The sequence below is a fragment of the Bubalus bubalis genome, chromosome 15 (assembly GCF_019923935.1).
Source record: "Bubalus bubalis isolate 160015118507 breed Murrah chromosome 15, NDDB_SH_1, whole genome shotgun sequence".
NCBI classification, from domain to species: Eukaryota; Metazoa; Chordata; class Mammalia; order Artiodactyla; family Bovidae; genus Bubalus; species Bubalus bubalis.
The window spans coordinates 77,809,194-77,834,318 of record NC_059171.1 but is presented as its reverse complement, the minus strand read 5'-3'; the positions used below and the strand labels follow the sequence as shown (position 1 = coordinate 77,834,318).

Below are 25,125 nucleotides of genomic sequence, written 5' to 3'. Positions count from 1 at the left end.
CTCCTGCCTCTTGGCCAGCAGCTCTTCAGGGTAGGGTGACAGAGTGGCCTTGGGCCTCTGAGACCATGTGACCATGATGGGTGTCAGAGGTGATGGCCCCCAGGAGGCCTCTGGTCGTCCAGAAGGAACTTCCTTACTGCTGCTTGTCTGGTGGGGCCAGCGGGTGGGGAAAGGCCGTGGCTATGGAAGCCAGTGGAACCCGCACCACTGGTGGGACATTGGAGAAAGGGTGACTGAGGGAAAGTCGGTCTGGGCAGCACGGGCAGTTGTCCCCTGTCACTGGGCGCCGGATCCACAGGCGGCTGTAGGTGGAGGCCCTGGGATGCCGAGATGTGATGGCTGGATGCTGGCATGCTTGGCTCTGTCGAGCTCCGGGTACCACAGTGAAGGCCCTGGATGTGAGGTCCAGTGTTGTGAGGCCCATTCTCAGGGGAGCCCGTCCAAGCCTGGAGCGCACGCTTAGCTGCCATCCACAGATGCTCCTGAACACCCGTCCCCACGGTTTCACCCACTAACAGTTTACGGCAGTGACCGCACCCCAGAGAGCTGGCACCCAGGAATGGTCCCGCGTGTGTCAGGCACCACGCCAGCTCCGGCTGCAGAATCCGCTCCTGGCTGGAAGCAGTTCAGCACAGTGCTGCCCTGACCGGGCCTTTTATGTTGGTCTGTTTTTTCCCTCTCTGCCCAGGGACCGCCTGGAAAGGATGGGCCGAATGGACCCCCAGGCCTGCCAGGACCGAAGGTTGGTATGAGTTAGGGAACCCAGAACCCAGAAGCCAGAGAGCTCTTTGATGATTGGGTGCCCCAGCCGTGGATCACGTTTGGATCCTGAGTCATGCAGGGCTCAGAAATGTTTAATATTCAAGGTCAGATATGGGTGAGCCCCTTATTCCTACCTAGGTAACTGGTTGAGGATTTGGAGGCCGAGGACTTTTAAATTATTCTGTTAGAGATATGCATCTATTTTATTTGTAAGGAGGAAGCCTTTTCAGAGACTCTTACATAATAAGAGACTTCAACTTAATAATATTCTGGGGCTCATTATAGTAAGATCATTAAGAGGAGTCAGAGGTTAACTGTCATAAAATTGGGAAGCAAGTTCACAGTTTACTCACTTCAGAGGGACAATTAAAAACCCATACAGCCAACAGTTTAACAAGTGAACCTCACCTTTTCATGGCAAAGATACAGAAGCTCAAGGATGAATGTCAACGGTCCTTGCAAGGCAACTTCTGGATGTTATAGGCGTTTTGACCATCCCTTTCAGTAGGCAGACTTAGAGGCTCCACTTTTTCATGACAGAATACAGAATACATACAGATGTAACTTAATTTAAGAACATGTCATGTAAATTTCTCCATTCTCCTCTCTTTAAAAACAAAAGATAAGGGCTGATCAAGTATTTTGTCGTCTCAAAAGCACTTAGGCAGGGTCTCCCCTGCTCTGAATCCCTCATTCCCGCTCACTTGAGTCTGTAAATCAAAAGCAGAGCCAGTGAATCTAGGAAGTGGTTGGAGCTGCTGTTTCGGGCCACTGCGGTCTCACAGAATTAAAGGAGCTCAGTAGCACCCGGGTCTGAGTAGCTTTCCTGCTTCCAGCCTGGAGCTGGTCCTCAGTCGCTTCCCTCCACTCCCGGCTCCTGCTGTTGACTCTCCTCCGCCTTCCTTGCAGGGAGACCCAGGAGACAGAGGGGAGGACGGTCAGCCCGGACAGCGCGGCCCGCGGGTAAGGACTCTGACATCCTCCTCTCGTGCCTGTTATTCTAAGCGGTGTGTTTGAGGCTCTGTGTGAACCCCCACTGTCAGAGCCTTGTAGGCTGGGGTCAGGCAGGGGACAGCCAGGGCCATCGCACAGGGGCTGTTTGAAAGGCAGGGGCAGGTTGGGGTCAGTGGTGACACCCTGGACTGACGACCGCCGAGAGCCACAGCACGGCACGCCCAGGGACAGGAGCAGGGAGTTCCTGGAGGCAGGGGGCCCTGCAGCTGGAGGAGAGGACCCCATCTCCACGGGAGAGCCTTGGCCTCAGGAAGAGGGACAGCCTTGCTAACCAGCCCGTCCTGGGGGTTGAGGGGCCAGGGGGTCAGTCCCCGCCCATCCTGTCCCCTGAGCTTTCCCTGCCTCAGTGTCCCTTCACACCTGACCCCTCCAGAAGGCAAGGAAGCCTGGGGCTTCTGGGAGTGCAGACGCGTGGAGACTGGATCCACGGAGGCAGTGGAGTCAACCCATGTGCCATGCAGAGGGGGCACCTCCTGTGGAAGGGGCCCAAGTGCTGGATTTGGGTGACTGTCCGTATGTGCTGTGGGTGTGTATATAGTGTGTGAGTGGGTATGTACATGGGTATATGGTGTGTGTGGGTGTGTATATGGTGTGGGTGTCTGTATGTGGTATGGGCGTGTGTATGCAGTGTGTGTGTATGTGAGGTGTGTGTGTGTACATAGTGTGTGTATCTGGTGTGTCTATGTCATGTGGGTGTGTCTGTATGTTATGTGAGTATGTGGTGTGTGTGTGTGTGTGTACATGGTGTGTGTCTGTGTGGTGTGGGTGTGTGTATGTGGGATGTGTCTGTACGTGAGGTGTGTGTGTGTTGTGGGTGTGTGCATGGTGTGTGGGTCTGTGTGTTGTGTGTGTATGTGAGGGATGTGTATGTATGTGTGCACATGGTGTGTGGGTCTGTATGTCGTGTGTGTGTGTGTGTATGCAGTGTATGTGTGTTTATGTGAGGGTTGTGTGTGTGTGTGCATGGTGTGTGGGTCTGTGTGTCGTGTGTGTGTGTATGCAGTGTATGTGTGTGCATGTGAGGGGTGTGTGTGTGTGAGGGGTGTGTGTGTTGTGGGTGTGTACATGGTGTGTGGGTCTGTATGTCATGTGTGTGTGTGTATGCAGTGTGTGTGTGTGTGAGGGGGGTGTGTGTGTGTGTGCACATGGTGTGTACGTTTGCAGGTGCCTGTGCTTCTGGAGGGGCCTGTGTCCAGACAGACACTCACACGGGGGCCCTCTCCCTCACACTCTGTCAGGGTAAGAGCTAGTTAAGGGCTGTGACTGGCTCTTGGTGACCACCCTCCAGCCCCAGCCCACAGCAGGCACCTGCAGGCACTCAGTCAGGGCTCACTGGTGGCCGACTGATAACTCACAGCCCAGAAAGGGCACAGGTATGGTCTGTACTTGGCCCAGTGGTGACCCTGCTGTCCTGGGAGTCAGGACCCGGGTCACCTCGCTGGCCAGTGAAGGCTGATGGGCAAATCCCTGGACCCTCGGTTCCCTGTGGCCTCACTTTTTCAAGAAGTGATCATTCTTTAGTGAAAGTCACTCAGTCATGTTTGACGTTTTGCGATTCCATGGACGATACAATCCATGGAATTCTCTAGACCAGAATGCTGGAGTGAGTAGTTTTTCCCTTCTCCAGGGGATGTTCCCAACCTGGGGATCAAACTCGGGTCTCCCTCATTGCAGGCAGGTTCTTTACCAGCGGAGCCACAATTTAGACCAAATTAAAATGGAGCAGAACTCACGTGGGTTGCCACGTGCCCGCCCTCTCCAGGATGCCCAGTGGACTCCCTGTGGAAAGCATCTGCTGGGAGCCCCTGCGCCCCGGATTCCTCAGGGCTCCGCAAGCCAGCTCACTGTCGCTTACAAGCACAGCACCTCCATCTTTTAAGACTCAACATTCCTGTTTTTAAAAAATATCTGTGGTTGAAATGTAATGATATGTAACTGGCTGCGTTTTGTCCCTCCATTGCTCTGGGGTAAATCACGTGGCCTTTTAAACACCAAAGGCCACGTTCCTGTTTTTGATTGATAGGCTGAAATTCGATCATCTTCCAGAAATAACCTAAAGCGTTTGCATAGGTCACTATTATTTTTCATTTTTGACTGCTGGGATTTTATGGACTCAGCCAGACCTGTGAGCTGTGTATCCTCAAATCCTCCTTGGATTTTATGGGGGATTTGTGGGGTCAGCCAGACCTGTTTGAGCTGTGTTTCCTCACATGTGTGAGTTGGCTCATCCTTCTGAGCTTACAGTGTATAAACTCCCACATTCAATTAAACAGTCTTCAGAAGAACCTGTTCCCATTGAGTTCCTGTGCGGACGAAGTCGATGGATCTGAAGTATTGGGGTGAATTTGAGGTGCCCTCGGGGTTGTCTTTAGTCATTCTAGCTACGTGTTTGGTATTTATGCTCGCCCCCAGTTACGGAGAGGTCCGTAACTACAGCTCGTCTGCCATTTCTGTCCGATTCCTAGTGTAGTGTAGTGCATTTAAAAATTTTCTCTAGGAAGTTGGAAACTGAATTTCTGCAGGTACATTGCTTTTAGAACATACTTTGTAGCTGCGAAGGAGACAGGGCAGGAGGTCTGTTGCTTTATTTTGACATCACGCCTCGTAAGATAAGTATCTCTGAAGAAGGTCGTGGGTGCATCCTGGACGACGGGTCTCAAGTCCACTCGGAACAGACCAGCTGCGGGATGAGCAGGTGCGTCACCCTCTTGGGCTCATGTCGTGGATTCCAGGAGCCGCCCAGCCCTTCGTGGGTCATGCTCTGGCTTAGGATTCACAGCACAGATTCAGGAGGCACTTCAGGAGGCTTTCAAAATGCTTGCTACCCAACCTCAGCACCACCCCCACCCAGCGCCTTTCCAACTGTAAAGGTTGTCCCGTCCTAGCAGATTTAAAGTGACAATTTGTGTAGCAAGTGTTTGCACAGATCCAGTAAGAGCAGCTGTTACTAATTGTGCTTGTGAACACTGGGGATTGATGGGAGAAACGGAGCGCATCTAGAATTTCTATATGCACCGACTCACACACCAGTGGCCCTAGTGGCACCAGAACTGCAGGATGAAATGTGTGCTGCATGCTGAACAGTGCTTTTAGTTCCTTTACTTTCTATTTTTTTCTCTCTGTCTCTCTTAACATGTGGTGTAGACTTCACTACCACTGGAGTCTGGCATAGCTGCAGGGAAAACCTTTATGTGTTTGCATAACCGCTCATTCATTCATTCATGTCTCCACTTACCAGAAAACCAAATTTCCTCATGGAAATCTACATAAAGATTTTAATAAGGACCATACTTAGCTTCCCTGGTGGCTCAGACGGTAAAGAATCTCCCTTCAATACAGGAGACCTGGGTTCGGTCCCTGGGTCGGGAAGACCCCCTGGGGAAGGGAATGGCAACCCATGTCAGTATTCTTGCCAGGAGAATCCCCTGGAAAGAGGAGCTTGAGGGACTAAAGTCCATGGGGTCGCAGAGTCAAGACGTGACTGAAGTGACTGTGTGTCCATGCATAATGATGTTAGAAACTGGCATTCAAGAAGTTAGTGTTTCTGAAGACACATGGCTGGTTAGAAATTGCAGTCCCTCCCCGCTCCTCCCACCACAGGCCTCTTTGCCTCAGTGACTTACAGGAACCTGCTGAGCGTAGCAGCTGGGTGGGGTCAGAGAGTGGGCCCCTCTGGTCCTGCACCCCCTGTCCCCCAACTTCAGCAGGACCAGGAAACGCTGGTCAGAAACCTGATGCCAGGGGACACGACTTCATCCATGCGACCAGAAGCCACCTAGCCCTGCTGAGGGCTTGCTTTCCAACGTAATGTAAGTTTAGATGTTTAAGCAGCATTTTACCCGAGACTGGCCTTTATAGCAACACACCATGGGAGGGGAAATGGACCTCTCTCCTGCCCGTGAGTTCCTCCACCCCCAGCTGCCTGTGTTTTACCAAGGAGTCTGAACAACTGCAGGCTGCTTGGTCAGCTCGGACAAGTTCATCAACAGCTTCTCCACCACTGGACCCAGCCAGGGGTCTGAGATCCCCCTGGAAGGGAGCATCGCTCAGGGTCGGGGTGGCTCCAGGACTCCCTGTGGCTCTAGACTGTGATTAGAGTCAGAATCACTGGATCCAACCTGTGTAAACTCCCATCAGGGCAACTCCAGAAACCGTTTCTTTTGAGGGAAGGTCAAGCCAGGGTGGGGCTTCCCGGGTGGCACTAGTGGTAAAGAATCTGCCGACCGATGCTGGAGACGCAGGAGACCTGGGTTCGATCCCTGGGTTGGGAAGATCCCCTGTAGGAGGGAATGACAACTCACTCCAGTATTCTTGTCTGGAGAACTCCATGGACAGAGGAGCCTGGCGGGCGACAGTCCATGGGGTCACAAAGAGCTGGACACAACTGAGCGTGCGTGCAAAGACCATGTGGGGAGTGTGGAAGCCTCCCTCCAGAAACGCTCAGCACTTGGGGCTTCAGGGCCTGTGCTGCCTGTGCTGCTTGTGTGAGCATCGAGGGTGTGGGTGCCAGGTGCTCTGAGTCTGCGGGACCACCTGGGGGTGACAGCCGTCTCTGCAAACGTGCGTGGTAAGTGATGGGGTGTCTGTTATTCTATCTGCAGGGTGAAGTTGGGGAGCAGGGCCTGGCTGGCCGACCTGGAGAAAAGGTCTGTTCATTCATCCATTTTTCGTTTGTTCATCCAATGCATTCGTTTGTTAGTATCTGCTGCGCCTGTATCGCTTGTCTCCCTGGAGCTCACAGCACGCCCGTGTGCCTTCCTCTCTTTACCCCGTGACCGTCAGCACGTCCTGTGCATCCCTTGCTGTACTGGGTACCAGGGTCACCACCGTCAGCCAAGAGCAGTTGAGCAGGTGCAGCGAGTGGTGCCTGCAGGTGACCGAAGGGGTCCCAGGGGGCCCCTCACTCAGGCTCAGGGAATGTCAGGAGAGGTGGCCCGGAGGTGACATCGTGGCTGACCCAGAGGGATGAGGAGTCAGACAACGAGAGGGGAAGTAAGGGCTCCCGGGCGAGGGGCTGCAGAGTGGGCCCGCGCCTGGGGCCGCCCCGGAGCACCGTCTAGGATGCCCCTCTCTCCGCTGCTTTGTTTCCACGTCGCCCTGCTGCTGCAGAGGTCTGGGGCAGCCCCCCTCCTGAGAGCCCACTGATGACCGCGCTGTACTCTTTCCGCAGGGAGAGGCGGGGCTCCCAGGCTTCCCAGGACTCCCAGGTGCAAGGGGAGAGCAAGGCAACCAGGTGAGGCCATGCGCCGCGCCCGAGTGCACCCCCGGCCCTGGTTTGCGCGCTCGGGCACGGGCTGACCCGGGCTGGGGTTGGAGCGTTTTCCCCAGTGTCTAGGAAGAGAAAAGGCAGGGGACCGGGCCACCTTGGGCCACGCACTGGGACGAAGGGACGGTGGCCAAGGGGTCCATCTGGAAAGGTGGGTGGAGCAGCTTCAGATGAAATTTGTGGGAACAACCGGGGGCGTCAGCTGTCGGGTGCCGAATGGAGCACTTGCCCCTTCGCACAACCGACATCCCTTGAACTCGGCCCTCCCCGAGGCAGGGCAGGCTGGGGAGACGAAACCGTATTTTGCCCAGGGTCCCCCCTTGCTCTCGCCTGGAAGAGGCAGCAGTTACACTCAGTCGCGTTCTAATGTCTCCTGGTTTTTATCTTTTCTCTGTAGGGAGAGAAAGGTGCCCTGGGGCTTCCGGGACTGAAAGGCGACCAAGGTGTAAAGGTAGGAGCCGCCGCCCTTGTGCGGGGCGTCAGCGCCCCGTGTCGCACAGCCGCCCGTCCGTCGTTCACGTGGAGGGAGTGCGTGCTTGAGTTGCAGCGGTGGCCTGGGTGGCAGTCCTGGTTCTCCCTGCTGTGGTCCTGGGCATCCCATCTGATCCTGGAGTCTCCCTTGCTGGCCCGAAAGCAGAGCTGCCTGTATAGGCTGGCATCCACGGGCAGTTGGTTCCAGGAGCCCTGTGGATGACTGAAATCTGTGGGTGCCTGAGTCTCTCGTATAAAGTGGTGGAGCCTGAGAACCGTGGGCCTCCAGGAAGCAGCGCCAGGGAGGCGGGACCCGCCAGGGCCAGGGTCGCCGTAGCGAGCGGGGCACAGGTAGTGACTCAGTGATCCTGGCGACCCCGGAGGCGGGCCAGGTTGTCAGTGACACCCCCCACCCCGCTTACAGATGAGGTCGAGGCATGGAAGGGCCAGGCTACCGGCCCAGGGCTGTGTGGATGGAGGGTGGTGGGAGTTGAGACCTGGCCACAGCTCAGGCCCAGCGTCCAGGCTCCGAGCGGGTCCACGTGGCACACCGGCCTGGCCCAGGGGACCCTGGGCAGCCTCACACGCCCAGCGGGGCCCTGCGATCCCCCCTCTGCTGCCCGGGGGGCCACCTGGTTCTCCCAGTTTGAGCTCTGCACCCTCCCGTGTCCCGCTTTCCTGCCCACCATCCTGCTCAGCACCCCCCATCCCCGCTCCCAGGCTGAGGGCCGAGGTCTTTGTTCTGAACGGACCTGCGATCTATAAATAGAGATCGTGCAATGGAAAGGGCTTTGGTGGATAAGCCGTTCAGGCCCACTGCTCTCCTGGACTTCTCAGAAAAGCAATTTCTATTTGAGAAACTCATTTCCAAGATGCAGAGGACTCGGCGAGGCCATTAAGCCCCTTTTATTGCTTTGGCAGAATTGCCGGGGCCACGGCAGAGTCGCATTCACGATTCCGAAAAATCTGGCCTGCTTTTCTTTGCCTCTAGAGAAATATGTCATCATAGACAATTCTGGGTTTGGAAAAAAAATGACATTGAAGCAACACTGCCCCCTGCTGGCTGTGCCTGGGTGTCCCTTCCTCAGTGGTCTGATCCACCTCCTCCCAACCCCGCACTGAAGCATTTGACCCCAGGGCATCTCTGAGAGGAGGGTGATAACGCCCCTGCGTCAGCTGGGGCTGAGACACTTAAACTGCAGAGAAGCGGGGATGGGAGCCCCCGCCAGCCCCACTGACTCCAGAGCTCAGAGACCCTTCTCTAGGTGAGCATCTTTCCTCAAGTCAGAGAGCTCCTGGGCTCTGTCCCGCCAGCTCATGGTCCTGTGTTCACCCCACAGCCTTGAAGGCGGGCGAGGCTCTTCCAGAAAGGTGGTCTTGAGGCCCTCGGAGTTGGAGACACATCTCTCCTCCAACCCTCTTCTTGTTTATGTCTGTTCATACCTTGCACTGTCATGCTAGTGGTGAAGAACCCGTGTGCCAGTGCTGAAGACGTGGGTTCAGTCACTGGGTCGGGAAGATCCCCTGGAGGAGGGCATGGCAGCCCACTTCAGTGTCCTTGCCTGGAGAATCCCATGGACAGAGGAGCCTGGTGGGCTACGGTCCATGGGGTGACAAAGAGTTGGACACAACAGACAGAGCTTGATTGCACGTGCATTGCACAGGGAAACACTGAACTTGGATGGTTTGGTTGAGGTTGGTTCTGGAACTCAGCACTAGAAAAGGTGCTGTGTTCTCTCTGGAGCTTCTGCAACATGGTCAGGGGAATGCCTCGCAGTAGTTAAGGGCTTGGGCTCAGAGTTTGCCACCAGGCTGCACCAGCTGCTGTCTGTGTGACTTTGGGCAGGGGCCCGAGTGTGGCTACGCTTCAGTTTGCTCTTCCGTGGAATGGGGGTACACACGAAGCATCTCTGTTCCAGGCATTTCGGTGGCAATGAAGGGAATTAATGCATGTAGGAAAGTGAGCTGAAACCTGGGATTAAATCCTGTATAACCGTAGAAACAAGCATAGAAGACAATGTCACCACTTAAAAATTTTTTTAATTGAAGTATAGTTGATTTACAATGTGGTGCCAATCTCTGCTGTACAGCAGAGTAACTCAGTTACATACATGTAGACATTTTAAAAGGTATTCTTTTCCATTATGGTTTATCATGTAACTGCTTTTCATTATCATCTTATTGTTGTCACTATTAGTAAGAGAAGCTTAGCCCATCTCTCAGTCAGCTTTATTCATTCATTTGTCCACTAATAACCACTTGGGGACCCTGGGCTGCTAGGATACGCGTGGGCAGAGATATCCATGTCTCAACACCATTGTGACTCGCGTGGAATGAAGGGCTTTGGGGACCATTCCTCCTGATGGAGCAGCCCAGTGGCCTCCTTTCCTCGAGGCAAATGGAATAACAATTTCCTCCTCACTGGGACCCCACTGAAGGTCTCACTCAGTCCCCAGAGGACGCTGTGAGCTGTGTGTACCATCATCGTTATTTTGCACACGGGAAAACACGCCAACAGAAGTAAAATAATGTATAAAATGGTAGAGTTAGGTTTCAAGCTCAGGTGGGTCGACTCCCAAGCCTGTCGTGTTCACAGGAATGTAACACTCGCCCCTCAGGCCGCTGAGAAGAGCCTGAGCCCTCGGGAGAGGGCAGGGTCCAGAGGAGCCTCTCAGGGGGCTCAAGCTTTGGCTTCAGGACAGAGTGTGGGGACGCTGGCTGCAGCAGGTGGGAAATCACGTCAGCGTTGTCAGCGGGACGATGGATCACGGGTCACTTTGTCTCCATGTGCGCCATGGAATAGTATGAAAGAAAGTGAAAGTGAAGTCGCTCAGTCGTGTCCGACTCTTTGCGACCCCACGGACTGTAGCCTACCAGGCTCTGAGGAGCCTCTCAGTCCATGGAATTTTCCAGGCAAGAGTACTGGAGTGGGTTCCCATTTGGTATAAACGACCTACAGCTACACGTGGCCTCATAGATGTTTCTCAGAGCAGAGTTCTGGTGTGTTTGAAATATTTTATAGCTTGGATCTATATATCTATCAGTTGCAGTAGAGGTAGACTGGGTGAGTCTGTATTCTTAGGAAAGGTATCCCAGGATAAGCAGGGCTCTGTGTGTGAGTCGCTCGGTCGTGTCCGACTCTTTGTGACCCCATGGGCTGTAGCCCACCAGGCTCCTCTGTCCATGGGATTCTCCATGCAGGGATACTGGAGTGGGTTGTCATGCCCTCCTCCAGGGGATCTTTCTGACCCAGGGATCAAACCCATGTCTCTTACATCTCCTGGATTGGCAGGTGGATTCTTTACTGCTGTTTCCATTTCTTCATCTAGGGTGACGTGGGCCCACCAGGGCCCCCTGGATTACCTGGCACTGTAAGTTGCTCTGCTTCTAATCCTTTCTCCTCCTTCACACCGACCACATAGTTATAAACATCTTTTTAAGGGAGTCTGCCCATAGCCAGACCCATCCCTGGGTCTCGTGATCCAGAAAGTTCATGAGCTTCTGTAAGAACCACCGTGTGCTTATTGATTTAGTTTATTCGGCAGCACGGTTACCACTGGTCAGAACACTGGCTAGACGCTGGGCGCCCATGCCCACCTGCTGCCTGTGGGCAAGAGGTCAGAGGCAGGAAGCAGCTTGTCCAGGGTGAGACTGCAATGTGGGTATACACCCATGACTCACACCTCCACCTTTTGCAGGTCCCAGGGTGGGCATTGTGAGTTGGGGTTCAGGCGTGAGTAAAGAGCAGGGGCTTTGAAGCCAGAAGAAAATAGTGGGTTTGAATCCCAGCTGTGCTGCTCACCAGCATTGTGATCTTAAACATGTTATTTAGTGTGAAGAAGACTCCATCTTCTCATCTGTTAAAAAAAAAAAAAATACGGAGCTGTGTCTTGTACATTTGTAGTGAAAATTGACTGAAATATGTAAGGTACATTGTGTAGTTTCTGATATATGATAAATACTAAATTAAAAAAACAAAGGCTATATAAATATGTGAGCATGGTTTGCATGGTTTTTTTTTTTTTTTTTTCACTTGAATGTTTCTTTCCAGCCTTGGTATTCTATGCTTTAATCAATTTTGGGGTGGGGGGGCAGGAAGGGAGATGAACATGGTTCTGGGAACTGGCCTTGTGTGGGCACGTAGGGATTGGTCAATTAGTAGCTGAGGCAGGGGATGGCCTCATATGGATGGTAAGGGCTTTAAAAGGAATGTGTAATTCTGTTGAAAATCATCCTTAAAGGAGCCCCTGAAGCTGCATTCACCAGTAAGTCTGTCCGAGGCAGGTTGTTGATGTCCACTCACGTCTGTCTTGTTTCTGTGGTCTCCTTTGCAGACTTCCCTGTTCACACCACACCCAAGAATGCCCGTAAGTAGCGGCGGTGCCTTGTGGCTGCCCGGTGCCCCCTGGCCTGGCTCGCGATGCCCCTGGGTGCTCTGGGGGGCAGGGGGCTGGGCTGCATCCTGACCCTCGGCCCTGACCTGCCAGCTGTTGTCAGGCCTCTGGGTTCCCGACCTTGTCCTGGCAGCTGGTGGGGAGTGGGCCAGGCGAGGGACCGACCAGCTCCAGGGGCAGATGGGACCTCCCAGATCAGGGGCCCGGAGGGGGCCTCCCAGTAGCCAATGGTGAAGGCCACCCCTCTCTTTGGGTAAAGTGACCCCCTCACTGCACAGGGTGGCCGGTTCCAAGCAGGACAGAGCCCTGTGAGCGGCAGAAGGTGAAAGGGCAGAGGGGGCCGGCCTGGGGGTCTTGGGGTCCAAGTCTGAGAGGGGCCGTTCAGGGGCCAGTGGGGACCGAGCCTGCTTGGGGAGGTGGCTGGTGGGAGAGCACGTGGCTCTTTCTGAAGACAGACGCGCATGATGGAAAAGGACACTTGGCTTGGCCGCAGCCTCCAGGAGCCTTTCCCTCCTCTTTCTCGAGGGGCTTCTGTGAAAACGAGTGTGTTCAGGGTCTCTGACATCACCAAGCTCGCCTCCTTTGTTGGTTCGCTCTTGGGGACGCGGCTCTCCCGTGGTTAGGACCTGACCCGCTGCACCACGTGCGGCAGCCAAGAGGCTTAGGAGAGGACCCTTCTCCACATCGCGGCTATTAAGTGACTACAACTTGAGAAGCTAAAGAGATCCTGGATGTGATGGAAAAGAACGGAGCAGAGAGAGAGACTGAGTGCCAAAATCATCACAGAAGGAGAGGGAGGACTTTGAGCTGCTTTGGAGGAGGAACGGGCAGGAAGCGAGGGCAAGGGGGCCGTCCCTAGGTGGTGGGGGGAGGCAGGGGACTGCAGGAGTGTCCAAGGATGCTGAGGGGAGAGCAGGCAGGGCTCTGGCTGCGTCTTCTCTCTCGAAGGCAGGGCTCGGAGGGACAGAGCAGGAGAGCCTTGAATGTGGTGGGCACAGGGCAGGCATCGCTCCGACTGGCCCTGTGCCCAGCTCACAGGTGATGGCCCGAGGCTCGAGGAGCGAAGCACCTTGCACAGGGCCTTCCTGGAGTCAGGAATCGGGATGTAGCTGTCAGCCATAAGGCCCTGGCTGAACCGCTGTCCCCGCCGGTGCCGAGGTTCGAGGCTCCGTCACGCTGGCCCGCTGCCTCCCTCTTCCAGAACCATATCCCCCTACACGATGCCTCAGCCCTTCATCCTCTGGGACTCCTCCCTTTTGCCCACCCTAAATCCCTAAAGCTTGCGGCAAACCTACACATCCCGCCTCTCTGTAAAGCAATCACTCCATCCGTAAAAGATGATGTCCAAGGTGTTCCCACTGGAAGGAACTGAGAGGGGCCAGAGGTCTGCCCAGCCTCCCCTTTGAATCCTGGTGAGGGGGACACCTTCCTGCAGGGTCTGAGCTCTGCAGAAACCAGGAAGCTACTTACAGATGCAAAGCAAGGAAATTGTGTCCACGGGAAAAAGGATTCATGGAGAGGTTACTGCATGAATTCCTCTGGGGCTGCCTCGTTGCTGTGGTAACCGTGTTTGTATTGATGGTTTTGGAAGCCATTGTTCTGACTTCTCCCTGCTCACCTCAGTGGTCTGCCTTCGAGTCCCTGCACACAGCGAGGGCTGGAGATTTGGAGGGGCAGCCAGATCCCTTGGACAGAGGAGCTTGGCAGGCTATAGTCCACAGGGTCACAAAGAGTCGGACACGACTGAAGTGACTTAGCATGCATGTATGCACAAGGTTTGCAGCATAATTAAGGCAACTAGAAAGGGGAGGAGGGCTGGAAGGAGAGCCCCAACTCCTGTTGCAGGAACAAGAAGCCTCCTGGGGATGTCGGGGATCCCAGCTGGGGAAGCTGCGAGGCAGCGTGGCAATGACAGTGGGGAGCAGAGCAGGGGCTGTTAGCTGGCGAGCGTATCCAATGTCAGAGAGGAGCGGGAACCCGTTCCTTGTCTGGAGGATGGAGTGACAGGCTGTCTCGGGCTGGGAGACAGTACAGCTGAAGCTTACGGGGGCTTTGTAACTGGTTCAGAAGCTGTTCCCTGGAAGAGCAGCCAGACCCACCCCTTGCACCTGCAGAGGGTTCCGGGAGGCCTGGCCAGTGCCTGCAGTTGTTGAGCCCAGAGCGGGCATCTCCCTGGGGGCATCACCAGCAGGGAGCGGTGGAGGACAAGGAGGCTCCCACGTTCAGCATTCAGCAGCTGTTGATGGGCGCTTGCTCAGCACCCCCATGGTGAAGTCTGCTCCTGGATCTCAGGCCCTGGGGAGAAACGCCTGGAGCATCTTGTCTGAGAGCCTCACGATCCCTCTCCTGACCCGACCTCCACAGTCCCTTCCCCCGCTGGCAGAAAGCATGCAGCACTCCTTCCCTCTGTGTCCCCCAATTCCATCCCGTCAGCCCTTCCATCTGTACGGGTCGTGTCTCCAGTGACTTGAGGACCAGACAAAACGCTTTTGCAAATTCCCACCTTGGGAAATTTTCTAGGGGGAAAGCAAGCTAGAGATAAGGATATTGTCTGACGAATGGAGCCAGAGTGTGTTCTTCTGAGCTGGTGGGACATGGAGATTCTGGAAGGAGGAAGGAGCTTGCCTCTGTTGAAAGCCTTGTTGTCGGGGTGTCCTCACTGAACCCCGGCCCTCTGCGGTGGAGCATGCACATTCCATCAGCAGCTGGTGTATGGGGAGCGGGGCCCCAGCCCAGGCAGTGGGGACACTAACTCAGGGATCAGGAACGGGCTTGGGCGGTGGGGGGAGGGCAGGAGCCTCGGGGGCAAGGTCGTGGGTGGAGAAAGCAGCGTGGAAACTGCACAGGGTGGTGCTGGCTTCTGCTGGCTTCTCCAGCGCAAGGTGCCTGCACAGGCCCTGAAGGTCTGCGCAGCCGACCCGAGGGTGGGCCAGGCGCAGCTGCCTTACTCTGTTTCTCTGCCAACAGGGAGAACCAGGGCCCAGGGGAGAGAAGGGCGATCCTGGCGCGCCTGGGGAGCCGGTGAGCGCTCTCTGCTCTGTGTCCCACACCCCTCCTGCACCCCTCCTGCACCCCTCCCCTCATCTCTGCCCGCACCCCTGCCCCTTACCCCTCCCTTCACCCCACACCCCACCCTGCACCCTGCCCCGCACCCTGCCCCTCACCCCTCCCTGCACCCCTGCCCCATACCCTGCCCTGCACCCCTGCCCCTTACCCTCCCTTCACCCCTGCCTCTTACGCCTCCCTGTACCCTCCCCACACCTCTTCTCCTCACCCCGCCCCTCACCCCTGCCTCTCACCTTGCCCCTCACCCTTGCCTCTCACCTCACCCCTCACCTTTCCCCTCACCCCTGTCCACACCCCTACCCCTCATTCCTGCCCCACACCCTGCCCCGCACCCCTCACCCTGTGCGTCTGCTTTCCTGAGACCTGACACCTAAGGGCCTGTCTGAACTGCACACAGGAGCCCTGCTGAGTTGAATGTAGCTCCTTCCTCCTCCCTCCTCTTTGTGGATCTCAATCCCTTCCCGTTGCCCATGTTCATGCCTCCCCAGAGCAAGGGTGTGACCTCGTCCGCTGATGGGTTGTTTCATTGCAGGGGTCGCCAGGTCATCCTGGAGAACTAGGGCCTCGGGGACCCACTGGACCACCGGTAAGAGAGCCCTCTGTCCGCCGTTGGCTCCCGGAGCAGAAATTCGCGCTAGCTCTTCCGCCCCTCGCCGGCCCCTCCACCCTGTCATTCTAGGAGTGTCCACCAGGGGGCGCCGCAACAGGCGCTGCTAGGACTGAGTCCAGGGCCTGGGGAGAGAGGTTCTCCCAGAAAACCCCAAAACGCGACCCCTGGAGCCCAGGAGGTCATTTCTCTGTCACTGAAGTGTGGGTTTAGGAGAGCTGGTAACCTGCTGCACCCTCCCTCCCTGACAACTCTTAAAATCCAGGTGGTCCTGACTCTTGGAGGCTTTTCAAGTGCAGGAAATCTCCAGTGCCAATTTAAAGGACACCTAGAGAATGTTGGCATTTTGATTGTATTTTGATTGGCTTCTTAACTGGCTCTGTGCTGGGCAGTGTTTCGCGTGCTCTGAGTGGCCTGTCCAAGCTCAGATCCCAGGGGCCCCAGCTGCCCGTGTGCACCTGGGCAGGCCCATCCCTCTGCGCCTCGTATACATCAAGATGAAGCGTAGGGGCTGCTGCCTGTGTCCTGGGGGTAGTGAAGACTGAAGAAGTTTAGGGAGCCTGGAGCTGTGATCTCTGCACCTGTAAACCTGCTCCCTGTCCTTTCAGTTTGGTCGTGGTGGTTTAGTCGCTCCATCATGTCCGACTCTGTGACCCCATGGATTATAGCCCACCAGGCCCCTCTGTCCATGGGATTCTCCAGACAAGAATACTGGAGTGGGTTGCCATTTCCTTCTCCAGGGGGTCCCGACCCAGGGACCAAACCTGCATCGGCAGGTGGAATCTTTATCTCTGAGTCGCTAGGGAATCCTGTCCTTTGCGTTTGGGTTACCTGATTCTGATGACAAGGTGCCCCCACGTCGCTGCGTAGGGCCGAGAACAGCATTGCAGGAGGTGTCTCACTTCTTTCTGTTTCCCTTGCAGGGCGCCAAGGGACAAGAAGGCGCCCAGGGAGCGCCCGGAGCAGCCGGGAGCCCCGTGAGTTCTTCCTGGCCACCTGCGTCCCAGGCCCATGGGAGGGGGCTGGGCTAACCCCTGACCCCGGGTGCCCAGCTCCCCGCTGAGTGTGCGGACGGGGCTGGGAAGGTGCTGTCCACACTGGAGGGCTGGCCGGGCCCAGGGCTGGCTCCTGTCCACCCGCCTCACCAGATCCTCTTGCTCATCTCCAAAGCTTGTTTGCACCCGTACAGTCAACTTACATTGTACCAGAGAACGCGTCTCCATAGCACAGATCTGCAGATTTTCTTCCATTTTCAGGGTTTCCATTCCCCCATGCTCGGAAGCTAGAGGCCACGCCCCACCTGAGACGTGTGCTTGACAGCACCTGACCTTCTTTTCTGCCCTCCCCTCAACACCCACTCCTCCTCCCTGCCACCTCCGTGCTATGGCCTTAGGATCGTCCCAGAGTCCTCTTGTCCTCCTGTCACCCCTCTCTGTGCTGGAATCCACCTCCTTTGAGGCTTGGACCCTCCCAGACAGGAGGGTCATCCTTCCTGTGGAGGGAATGTCATCTAGAAGCATTTTTAGCAAATCAGGGAGAGTTGAATAGGAGGCAGGTTTGGAGAAAGACTGGGGGAGCTGCTTGTGATCAATTCCTTGGCTTTCTGACCGTCTTCTGCCTCTCTATAGGGAGCTCCTGGACTTGTAGGGCCCCCTGGCCCCAGCGGCCCCCCAGGAAGCGTGGTGAGTAACTGGGGTGGGTGGGGAGGGCAGGGACACCAGCGCTGGTTGTGGATCCATGGTGTCCATCCCCCTGGTTAACTCATGTATCCTCCACGACAGAACTCAGGGCATAGGCATCCCTGCTCCCATTTCACAGATGGAGAAATTGAGGCCCCAGCAAAGATACCTACAAAGCTACAACCTGAGGCTCTCGGTAACTCAGGAGATCTCAGGGTGGTGAAGGAAACTGTTGGGGGCGGAAAGCTGTGAGTAGCGCTGATGCTGGATCAGCATCACAACTGGCCTTGGCAGAAGCAGGATGAACCTGCAGGAATGTGAGATGCCCTGACTGTCGGGTTGCCGGGTCCTAGCCGCAGCTCACTGGCTGCCAGGCCTCTGTGGCAGCCTCCTGAGGCCTCAGCTTTCTCATCTTCAGCCTGGAGCATGTGGGCTGTGTAGGCTCACCTTCGTGCCCCACTGCGCTTGACCTGCGGAGGCGGCCACCCCGTGGGGGCCCTGGGGTCTGCTTGTGGACCCGCGTTAAGAGCCACCCTGGACATTGATTTCTATTTCAATTGTGGAACACAACACCCAGTGGCATCCAGTGGAGGGTATCGGTGAACTGTCCTCCTCAGACAGGTTGAGTCCAGTCCTGTTCCGTCACCAACTTTTCTGTTAATAATCGCAGCAGCTTAGAGGACAGATGTGGGTGTAGGTGTGTACCAGACATTGTTGTAAGTCCTTCACACTCCCTGACTCCTCACGACCCTGGGAGGCGAGTGTCAGAAGTGGCCCCGTTTTACTCAGGAGGAGACTGAGGCACAGGGAGACTGCGTCACGTGGTCAGTGGTTGCTGTGGAAACCATGAGACCCTGGCCGGTGTCACGTCACCCTCCCCCCGCAGTGTTAGCGCACTCTTCCCAGAGCCAGCCCTGCATCCCTTGGCCCGAGGGTTTTCTCTGGCCTTAAGAGACCTTATGGTCCAGCCACACGGCGTGTGGCCGGTAGCAGCAGCAGAAGCAGCCCTGGCCGACAGGTGTGTAAACGGCCCACCTCCTTCACCCCTGCGGGAGCCGCTCCGGGTGCGTGTCTGCCATTGGACCCCGGAGCCCTCAGCATGACCGAGCTGCAGCCACGCGAACGTGTCCCTACCCGCCCGTCCTCTTTCTGATGTCCCTGCTGGTGCGTCCGCGGGATGCCTGCCCTGAGCCTTGCCTTGAAAAGTCAGCCTCTGGGGGACGCTCACGACACGGGCAGGTCACTGACGCCAAGGCTGTGCTCTTGGGTCACCCTCTCCTCCCTGAGGTCCCCTCCGTGCCACGCCCTGCCTGCCCTCTGAGAGCCACAGCCCACAGTGGGCAGGCCATCGGGAAGCAGGGCCGCGTGGTTAGAGCTCCGATATTCGAGGACGTGCGAGGATGCGTGACGGTCCCCGGGGGACAGGGAGGCGGTGGGAGGGCGGTGGAGGAGGAATAAGTCAGAGGTGGAGAACGAGTCGGGAGCCTCTTACCGGAGGGGGCCCAACGCTCTTTGAGTGCCCTGGGCCCTCTTTAACTTGACCTTGTCAATCACCTTTCTGTCTCTAGGGTACCCCGGGCTCCAGAGGCCCCCCTGGGAAAGATGGGGAGCGTGGTGAGAAGGTAAGACGCAGTGTGGTCTCCACCCTCCGCGGCGGTTCTCAGCTTTTAAGAGGCAGGAAAGGAGCCCACTCTGCTCAGACCCACTTCAGGACCCGGCAGGCCGAGGGCTCCTCTGCAGTCGGCTTCTCTAATCCTCGCCACAGACACAGGGTCAGATGGGGCCCTGCCTGACAGAGGTGTAGACTGAAGTTCTGTGTCCTGCATCCCATAGCTGCTGAGCCAGAGAGCTGGTCTGTCTGCCTCCCAAGCCCCTCTTCTCTCAATTCAGTGCTCCAGCATAGCCACCCCATACTATCCCATGCGCAGTTAAACCTTCCCAGGCTATGAGAAAAGCTTTATTCATTAGGAAGAAGAGAGACATGGTGTCCTCCCCCAAAACACCAATACCCCAAGGGCAGAGGGGCGGCTCCCCGGCCTTTTGGAATCCCAGGTGGCACGTCCTGACCTCGCATTCTAGCACGTGTCTCCCACGTTTACTCCTACTTCTGGCTTCTTGCGGGTGGAGACGGGGATTCTGAACACCCACAGGACTGCGCCCCTTCTCAGTGCAGACCGTCTGCTGCGAGCATCAGCAGTGTCAGGGCTGAGGAGCCCGGGTCTCAGGCTTGCACTGAGCCCACACGCACCTCAGGGCCGCACGGGTGATGAGGAGGAGCTGAGGCCCTGACGTGCGGCAGAGAGCAGGTGGTGAGGGGAGAGGGGCTTGCTGTCCCGAGCCCCCAGTGGAGGCTTCTCATCCAGAGACAGAAATCCCGGTGCCCCCCCTCACCCCACCCCAACTCCTGATGTGTCCTCCACAGCCAACCCCTACCCAGCTCTCCGGTCTCTGAACTTACCAATGCAAATTCCTTCAGGTCCACTTCACCTGGGACCTTTGGAAGGTGTGACCATTTTATCTTTTCTATTTTGGCAAAACGTTGTAATAGGAGTAAATACAAACTTTTACGTTTTGATGGGAAGGCTGTTTTTAAATGCATCCCTCGGAGAAGGAGTGATTTGTTATGAAGAAAAGTAATTGACCAGCCAGTTGAAAATCTCCTTAAGCGAGGGAGAAAAAAAAAGAAAAGAAACCTGGCCGATCTGTTTTGCTGTGATTATTACCCCGTGTAAAGGATGGGCCTCTATTCTGGGATACACGGGCGCTGACAGATTAGAAGGAGCTTAGAAGAGGGTTGGTTAGAAGGAACGTTGAGGACTAGTTGAGCAAATATGAGAACGTCTGGGGCTTCCCAGGTAGGAGACTCGATTTTGATCCCTGGTTCAGGAGGATGCCCCGGAGGAGTAAATGGCAACCCACTCTCGTATTCTTGCCTGGAGAATCCCATGGACAGAGGAGCCTGGCGGGCTACAGTCCATGGAGTCGCTAAGAGTCATGACTTAAAAAGATACAACTTAGGGCTTCCCTTGTGGCTCAGCTGGTAAAGAATCCGCCTGTAATGTGAGAGGCCTGGGTTCGATCCCTGGCTTGGGAAGATCCCCTGGAGGAGGGCACGGCTACCCACTCCAGTACTATGGCCTGGAGAATTCCATGGACTATAGTGTACATGGTGTCGCAGAGTCGGACGGAACTGAGCGACTTTCTCTTTCATTAGCGAACTGAACTGAACTGAAACAGTAACAGCAGTGGGCTCATTCAGCCTCTAGAGGGAGCCAGACACCTCTGCTCTGATGAGCAGAAGACTGCATTTGCAAGGGGACTACCCCTCCGGTGCTGTACAAAATGGTAAAAATCCCTCACAGCAGGATCTGCTCTTCTCTCTGACTGTCCACTGGGTGGCCTGAGACTTGCAGAAGCTGATTCTGCCCTGTGCCTGGAGAGAGGTCCTCTCCATCCTTTGCTTTGCCCTCCATAGGACATGGTACCTCCCCTCACTTCCGCATCAGGAATGCCTGGTGCAGGTTGCAGCTTAGGTCCAAGAAAGCCCTGCCTGGAAAGGGACTTCCTGTGGCCCACGTGGTCCCCACAGCATTCCACAGCTGGGGCTGCACAGGGCTCCTGGTTTGTGGTCAGAAATGGGGAGCAAACTCCAAGCCCAGCTCCCTCCCTCATCAGATCCTGGCTCCCTCTCTTTCTCCCCACTTTGGATCCCCACGTGGTGCTCACATCACTGAAGGCCTGTCGTGTGAAGAGGAATTGGATTTTGTCTGCATAGCTCCGAGTTTGAAGTCAAACCTCTGGAAGATTTCAGAGAGGACTGTCTTGGCTGAATATAAAGACAGCGTCTAATGGAGCTGCCCAATAAGGAGATGAGCTGCCTAGGGAGGTGGTGAGCTCTGTGCTCTTGAAGGAGTCCAAGCAGAAATGGGAGGGCTGCCTGGAAGAGGCACACCTGACAGTTTCCTGCCGCGGGCGGAAGGTTGGACCAGAGAACTACAGTGTCCTCCCACGCCCACATTCCACGCTGTATAGTTTGCTAAGGCCGCTGTAACGAGAGCATCACAGACTGGGTGCCTTAAACCACAGAAACGTGCTGGGTCACCATTCTCACCGCGTTGGGAATTCCTAAATCAAGGTGTCAGACGGGCTGGTTCCTCCTGGGGGCTGTGAGGGAAGGATGTCTTCCAGGCCCCTCTCCCTGGATTATTGACGGCTGTCTTTTCTCCGTGTCTTCATGTGGACTTCCCTCTACACAGGCCTGTGTCCAGATTTCCCTTTCTCGTGAGGACTGCAGTTCTTTCTGGGTTAGGCTCCATGCTACTCCAGTATCAGCACCTCTCAACTAATTACACCATATTTCTACATTGAAGTGCTGGAGTCGAGGGCTTTGGCATATGAATTTGGGGGTCTCATTACACAGCTTGTCCTCTGTGCCTTCAGAAGGGGTGGGCTTTCTGAAGCAGGGCATCACCAGGAAGCCCACCCACCCCTTTCAGGAGGTGGTGGCGGTTTAGTCACTAAGTCGTGTCTGACTCTTTTGCAACCCCATGCGCCTTGCCAGGCTTCTCTGTCCATGGAGTTTTCCAAGCAAGGTTAATGGAGTGGGTTGCCATTTTCTACTCTAGGGGATCTTCTTGACCCAGGGATTGAACCCTCCATCCCTGCATTGGCAGGCGGTTTCATGACCACCGAGCCACCAGGGAAGCCCTCCCTTTAGATTGGTCATCCATTGAAAACCTTACTTTCTGCATCTTGTTGATCCCGGACACTGTCCACTTGTCTTTCCAGGGAGCAGCGGGAGAAGAAGGGAGCCCAGGGCCAGCTGGCCCCAGGGGCGATCCTGGTTCCCCCGGGCCCCCTGGGCCCCCTGGAAGAGGGAAAGACGGAGACCCGGTAAGTGTCAGGGGCTTCGGTGACTGTAACGACCAGGCTGGAATTAGAAAAGGAAAAAAGGCTCTGCTGTCAAACTTTGCAAGAAAGCAGCTAGGCTGGGAAAGGGGTCTTGTATGGGGGCAGCAGCTGGCTCCCGCCTGCATCAGGCCAGCACGGCACAGGGTCCTGTGTGGACTGCTGGCTGTGGGTCAGGCTCCGAGGACGCAGACATGGGTTAGAGCCTGTGCTGTTGAGATGCTCACAAGACAGCCGAGCAGTCCGATGACCGTAGCTCGGCCATCCTGGAGAAGGGTTTCCCTTATCTGTAAGCCGGGGAAGCCTCACACAGGAAGTGGCATCTATGCAAAAAGTGAAAGTTGGAAGAAATTATTTTTTAGATGGACTAGCACCGAGTGGCTGTTGCAGACAGATGAACTGTATGTGTAAGTTCATGAGGGTGTTACGTGCACGGGGACTTAAACACATTTTAGTGTGTCCTGGACAGAAAGTGGTAAGTAAGAAAGAGACCAGAATTTGGGATCAGAAGAGCCCCTACAGTGAAACCTGAAACCTGGCCTTGACCTTATTTGAGGGAATCTGAAAAATAAGGATCTTGCAGGGAGGGATAAGTTAGGAGGTTGGGATTAACATATACATACTACTATAATATAGATAAGCAACAAGCACCTCCAAGCCCAGCAAACTCTGCTCCATACTCTGTAATAACCTATATGGGAAAATCTGGAAAAGAGTGGGTGTATGTATGTGTAATCCTTCTGCCAGCACCAGAGGCACAAAAGGCAGCTCGATCCCTGGGTCGGGAAGATTCCCTGGAAAGGAAACGGCACCCCACTCCAGTACACTTGCCTGGAAAATGCCATGGACAGAGGAGCCTTGTGGGCTACAGTCCATGGGGTCACAAAGAGTGGGACACGACTGAGCGCACAGCACACGTGTATATGTAACTGAGTCACTTTGTTGTACATCTCAAAAACAGCACAACACCTCAAGTATACTCCAATATAAAATAAAAATTAATAAAATGAAATTTCACTACCTAAAAACCGGAAAAAAAAAAAAAAAAGGATCTTAAGAAAGGAAACTAAGAGAGATCTGAGGGGTTTGCTCGAGGTCACGCAGAACTGGTAAGTGAGAGAGTCAGAATTCACACCCAGGGCTCCTGTGTCTTTGTGCACAGCAGGTCTTGGAGAGAGCCCGGTCCTGTGTGTCCCCAGAGCACAGGGCAGATGGGTAAATGGTCACTCATAGTTCCATGATCGTCTTTGTTCCATTTGTTTTCCCAGGGACTTCGTGGCCCACCTGGATTGCCAGGACCTCTGGGAACCAAGGTGAGTATTTATCTACCAAACTGTAGATACCGTGGGTTGCACTTAGAAAGTGAACATGCCAGATTTAATTGTGAGCATCTCTGGTCACCCCTGTTTACTTCCACGTTCATCACTTGTCACCTAACAAAAGCCTCCGCAGCGCTGAACATGAGATGGAAGTGGGTGCCACACAGTTGTTCCTTAATAAATACTTTCAGTTAAATTAGTTGCAAAAGACGCTTGCAGCCAGCGAAGGAGTAGATGTAGTCTTGTACTGGGGTCTTCCCTGGTAGCTAAGTGGTGAAGAACCCATATGTCAATATAGGAGACCCAAGATCGATCCCTGGGTTGGGAAAAGCCCCTGGACGAGAAAGTGGCAACCCACTCCAGTATTCTTGCCTGGGAAATCTCGTGGACAGAGGACCCTGGTGGGTTACAGTCCATGGGGTCACAAAAGAGTTGGACATGACTTAATGAATAAACAGTGACAAGTCTTGTTCGTTTAACTGGGGACACAAAGGGTCCTCGGATTTCAGATGATTAACATAATAAAAGTTTATTCCTCATTCACGTGAAGTGTAATGGGAGTTTTGGCTAGTGGAGAGTCCTGACCACACAGCCATTCAGGGACCCAAGTTCCTCCAGTCCCGTGCACTCCCTCCTGTAAGACTTCAGTGTCTCCTATCAAGTCCTCCATAGTGAAGTGAAGTCCTCAGTCGTGTCCGACTCTTTGTGGCCCCGTGGACACCAGGCTCCTCCGTCCATGGGATTTTCTAGGCAAGAATACTGGAGTGGGTTGCCATTTCCTTCTCCATATGCAGTAGTAAATGATGGACAAGACGGTGGAGGACCTTGTGGGAAGATTTTGTGGGCCAGGCCCAGAGGTGGTCACTTATTTCCACCAACCTTCTGACCCCGCAGGGGAGGGGGTTGGTTGTCATCTAGCCAGGCCTCCGAGAGGAAAGGCAGACACTTCAGTCAATAGCAGGCGTCTCTTCTTCAATTTGCTTGTAACCGTGACCCTCAGAAAAGACGACTTCGCCCATGAGGGAGTATTCATAAGAGAACTTCCTGGGTGATGAGGACAGTTTTCCTGAAGTTATCCTTACACTGAATCAATGAGTTCATTGAGTCATTCATGCATCCATTAACAACATGCTTATTATCTCATTCATTGCTGATCCTCTGAGCTTCTGGCGCGTGTCAGATCTGGAGGTGGGCTGGGGGATGTCAGGGATGAGTGGCACGTTTCCCCAGTCCTCTGTTGGCTCAGGAGCTGGGGGAGAAGCAGATGAACAGATGCTGGGATAGAGGGAGGCTTAGGCACAAGTGTTCAGAGGGGGCTCCCGGCCCAGCCTGGTTTGACTCTGGAAGGCTTCTTGGCAGACATGATGTTTGTCCCGATTCTAAAGTGTGTGTAGCAGCTGAAGGGGAAGACAAGGAAGGAATTCTCTGCAGGGTCCTAACATGGGAGAAGACCACAGGTGCACGAGATAGAATGTGTTCAGAGCAGAGCATGTGTTATACAGGCACCCACAGCCAATGAACGACTACTTGACCAGCTCAGATGCATAAACTTAAGAACGTGGGTGACATAGTCAGTGAAGGGCATTAGAATGTTTGTTTTTTGCTTTTAGTTTAACAAATATATTCAAAATCACATGAA

At 54.9% G+C, this 25,125-nt stretch overlaps 1 protein-coding gene across 1 annotated transcript in view; it reads left to right on the top strand.

Moving 5' to 3' along the window:
* The window catches only part of COL22A1 (collagen type XXII alpha 1 chain), a 201,493-nt gene that overhangs the window by 97,247 nt on the left and 79,121 nt on the right, over window positions 1-25,125 (top strand). Inside the window, exons 17-30 of the mRNA XM_045162761.1 lie at window positions 689-742; window positions 1,672-1,725; window positions 6,378-6,422; window positions 6,947-7,009; window positions 7,440-7,493; window positions 10,843-10,884; window positions 11,848-11,880; window positions 14,875-14,928; window positions 15,506-15,559; window positions 16,504-16,557; window positions 17,209-17,262; window positions 18,828-18,881; window positions 22,048-22,152; window positions 23,436-23,480. Of these exons, the coding sequence (XP_045018696.1) occupies window positions 689-742; window positions 1,672-1,725; window positions 6,378-6,422; window positions 6,947-7,009; window positions 7,440-7,493; window positions 10,843-10,884; window positions 11,848-11,880; window positions 14,875-14,928; window positions 15,506-15,559; window positions 16,504-16,557; window positions 17,209-17,262; window positions 18,828-18,881; window positions 22,048-22,152; window positions 23,436-23,480 (765 nt within the window). The remainder of the gene's footprint in view (window positions 1-688; window positions 743-1,671; window positions 1,726-6,377; window positions 6,423-6,946; window positions 7,010-7,439; window positions 7,494-10,842; window positions 10,885-11,847; window positions 11,881-14,874; window positions 14,929-15,505; window positions 15,560-16,503; window positions 16,558-17,208; window positions 17,263-18,827; window positions 18,882-22,047; window positions 22,153-23,435; window positions 23,481-25,125) is intronic.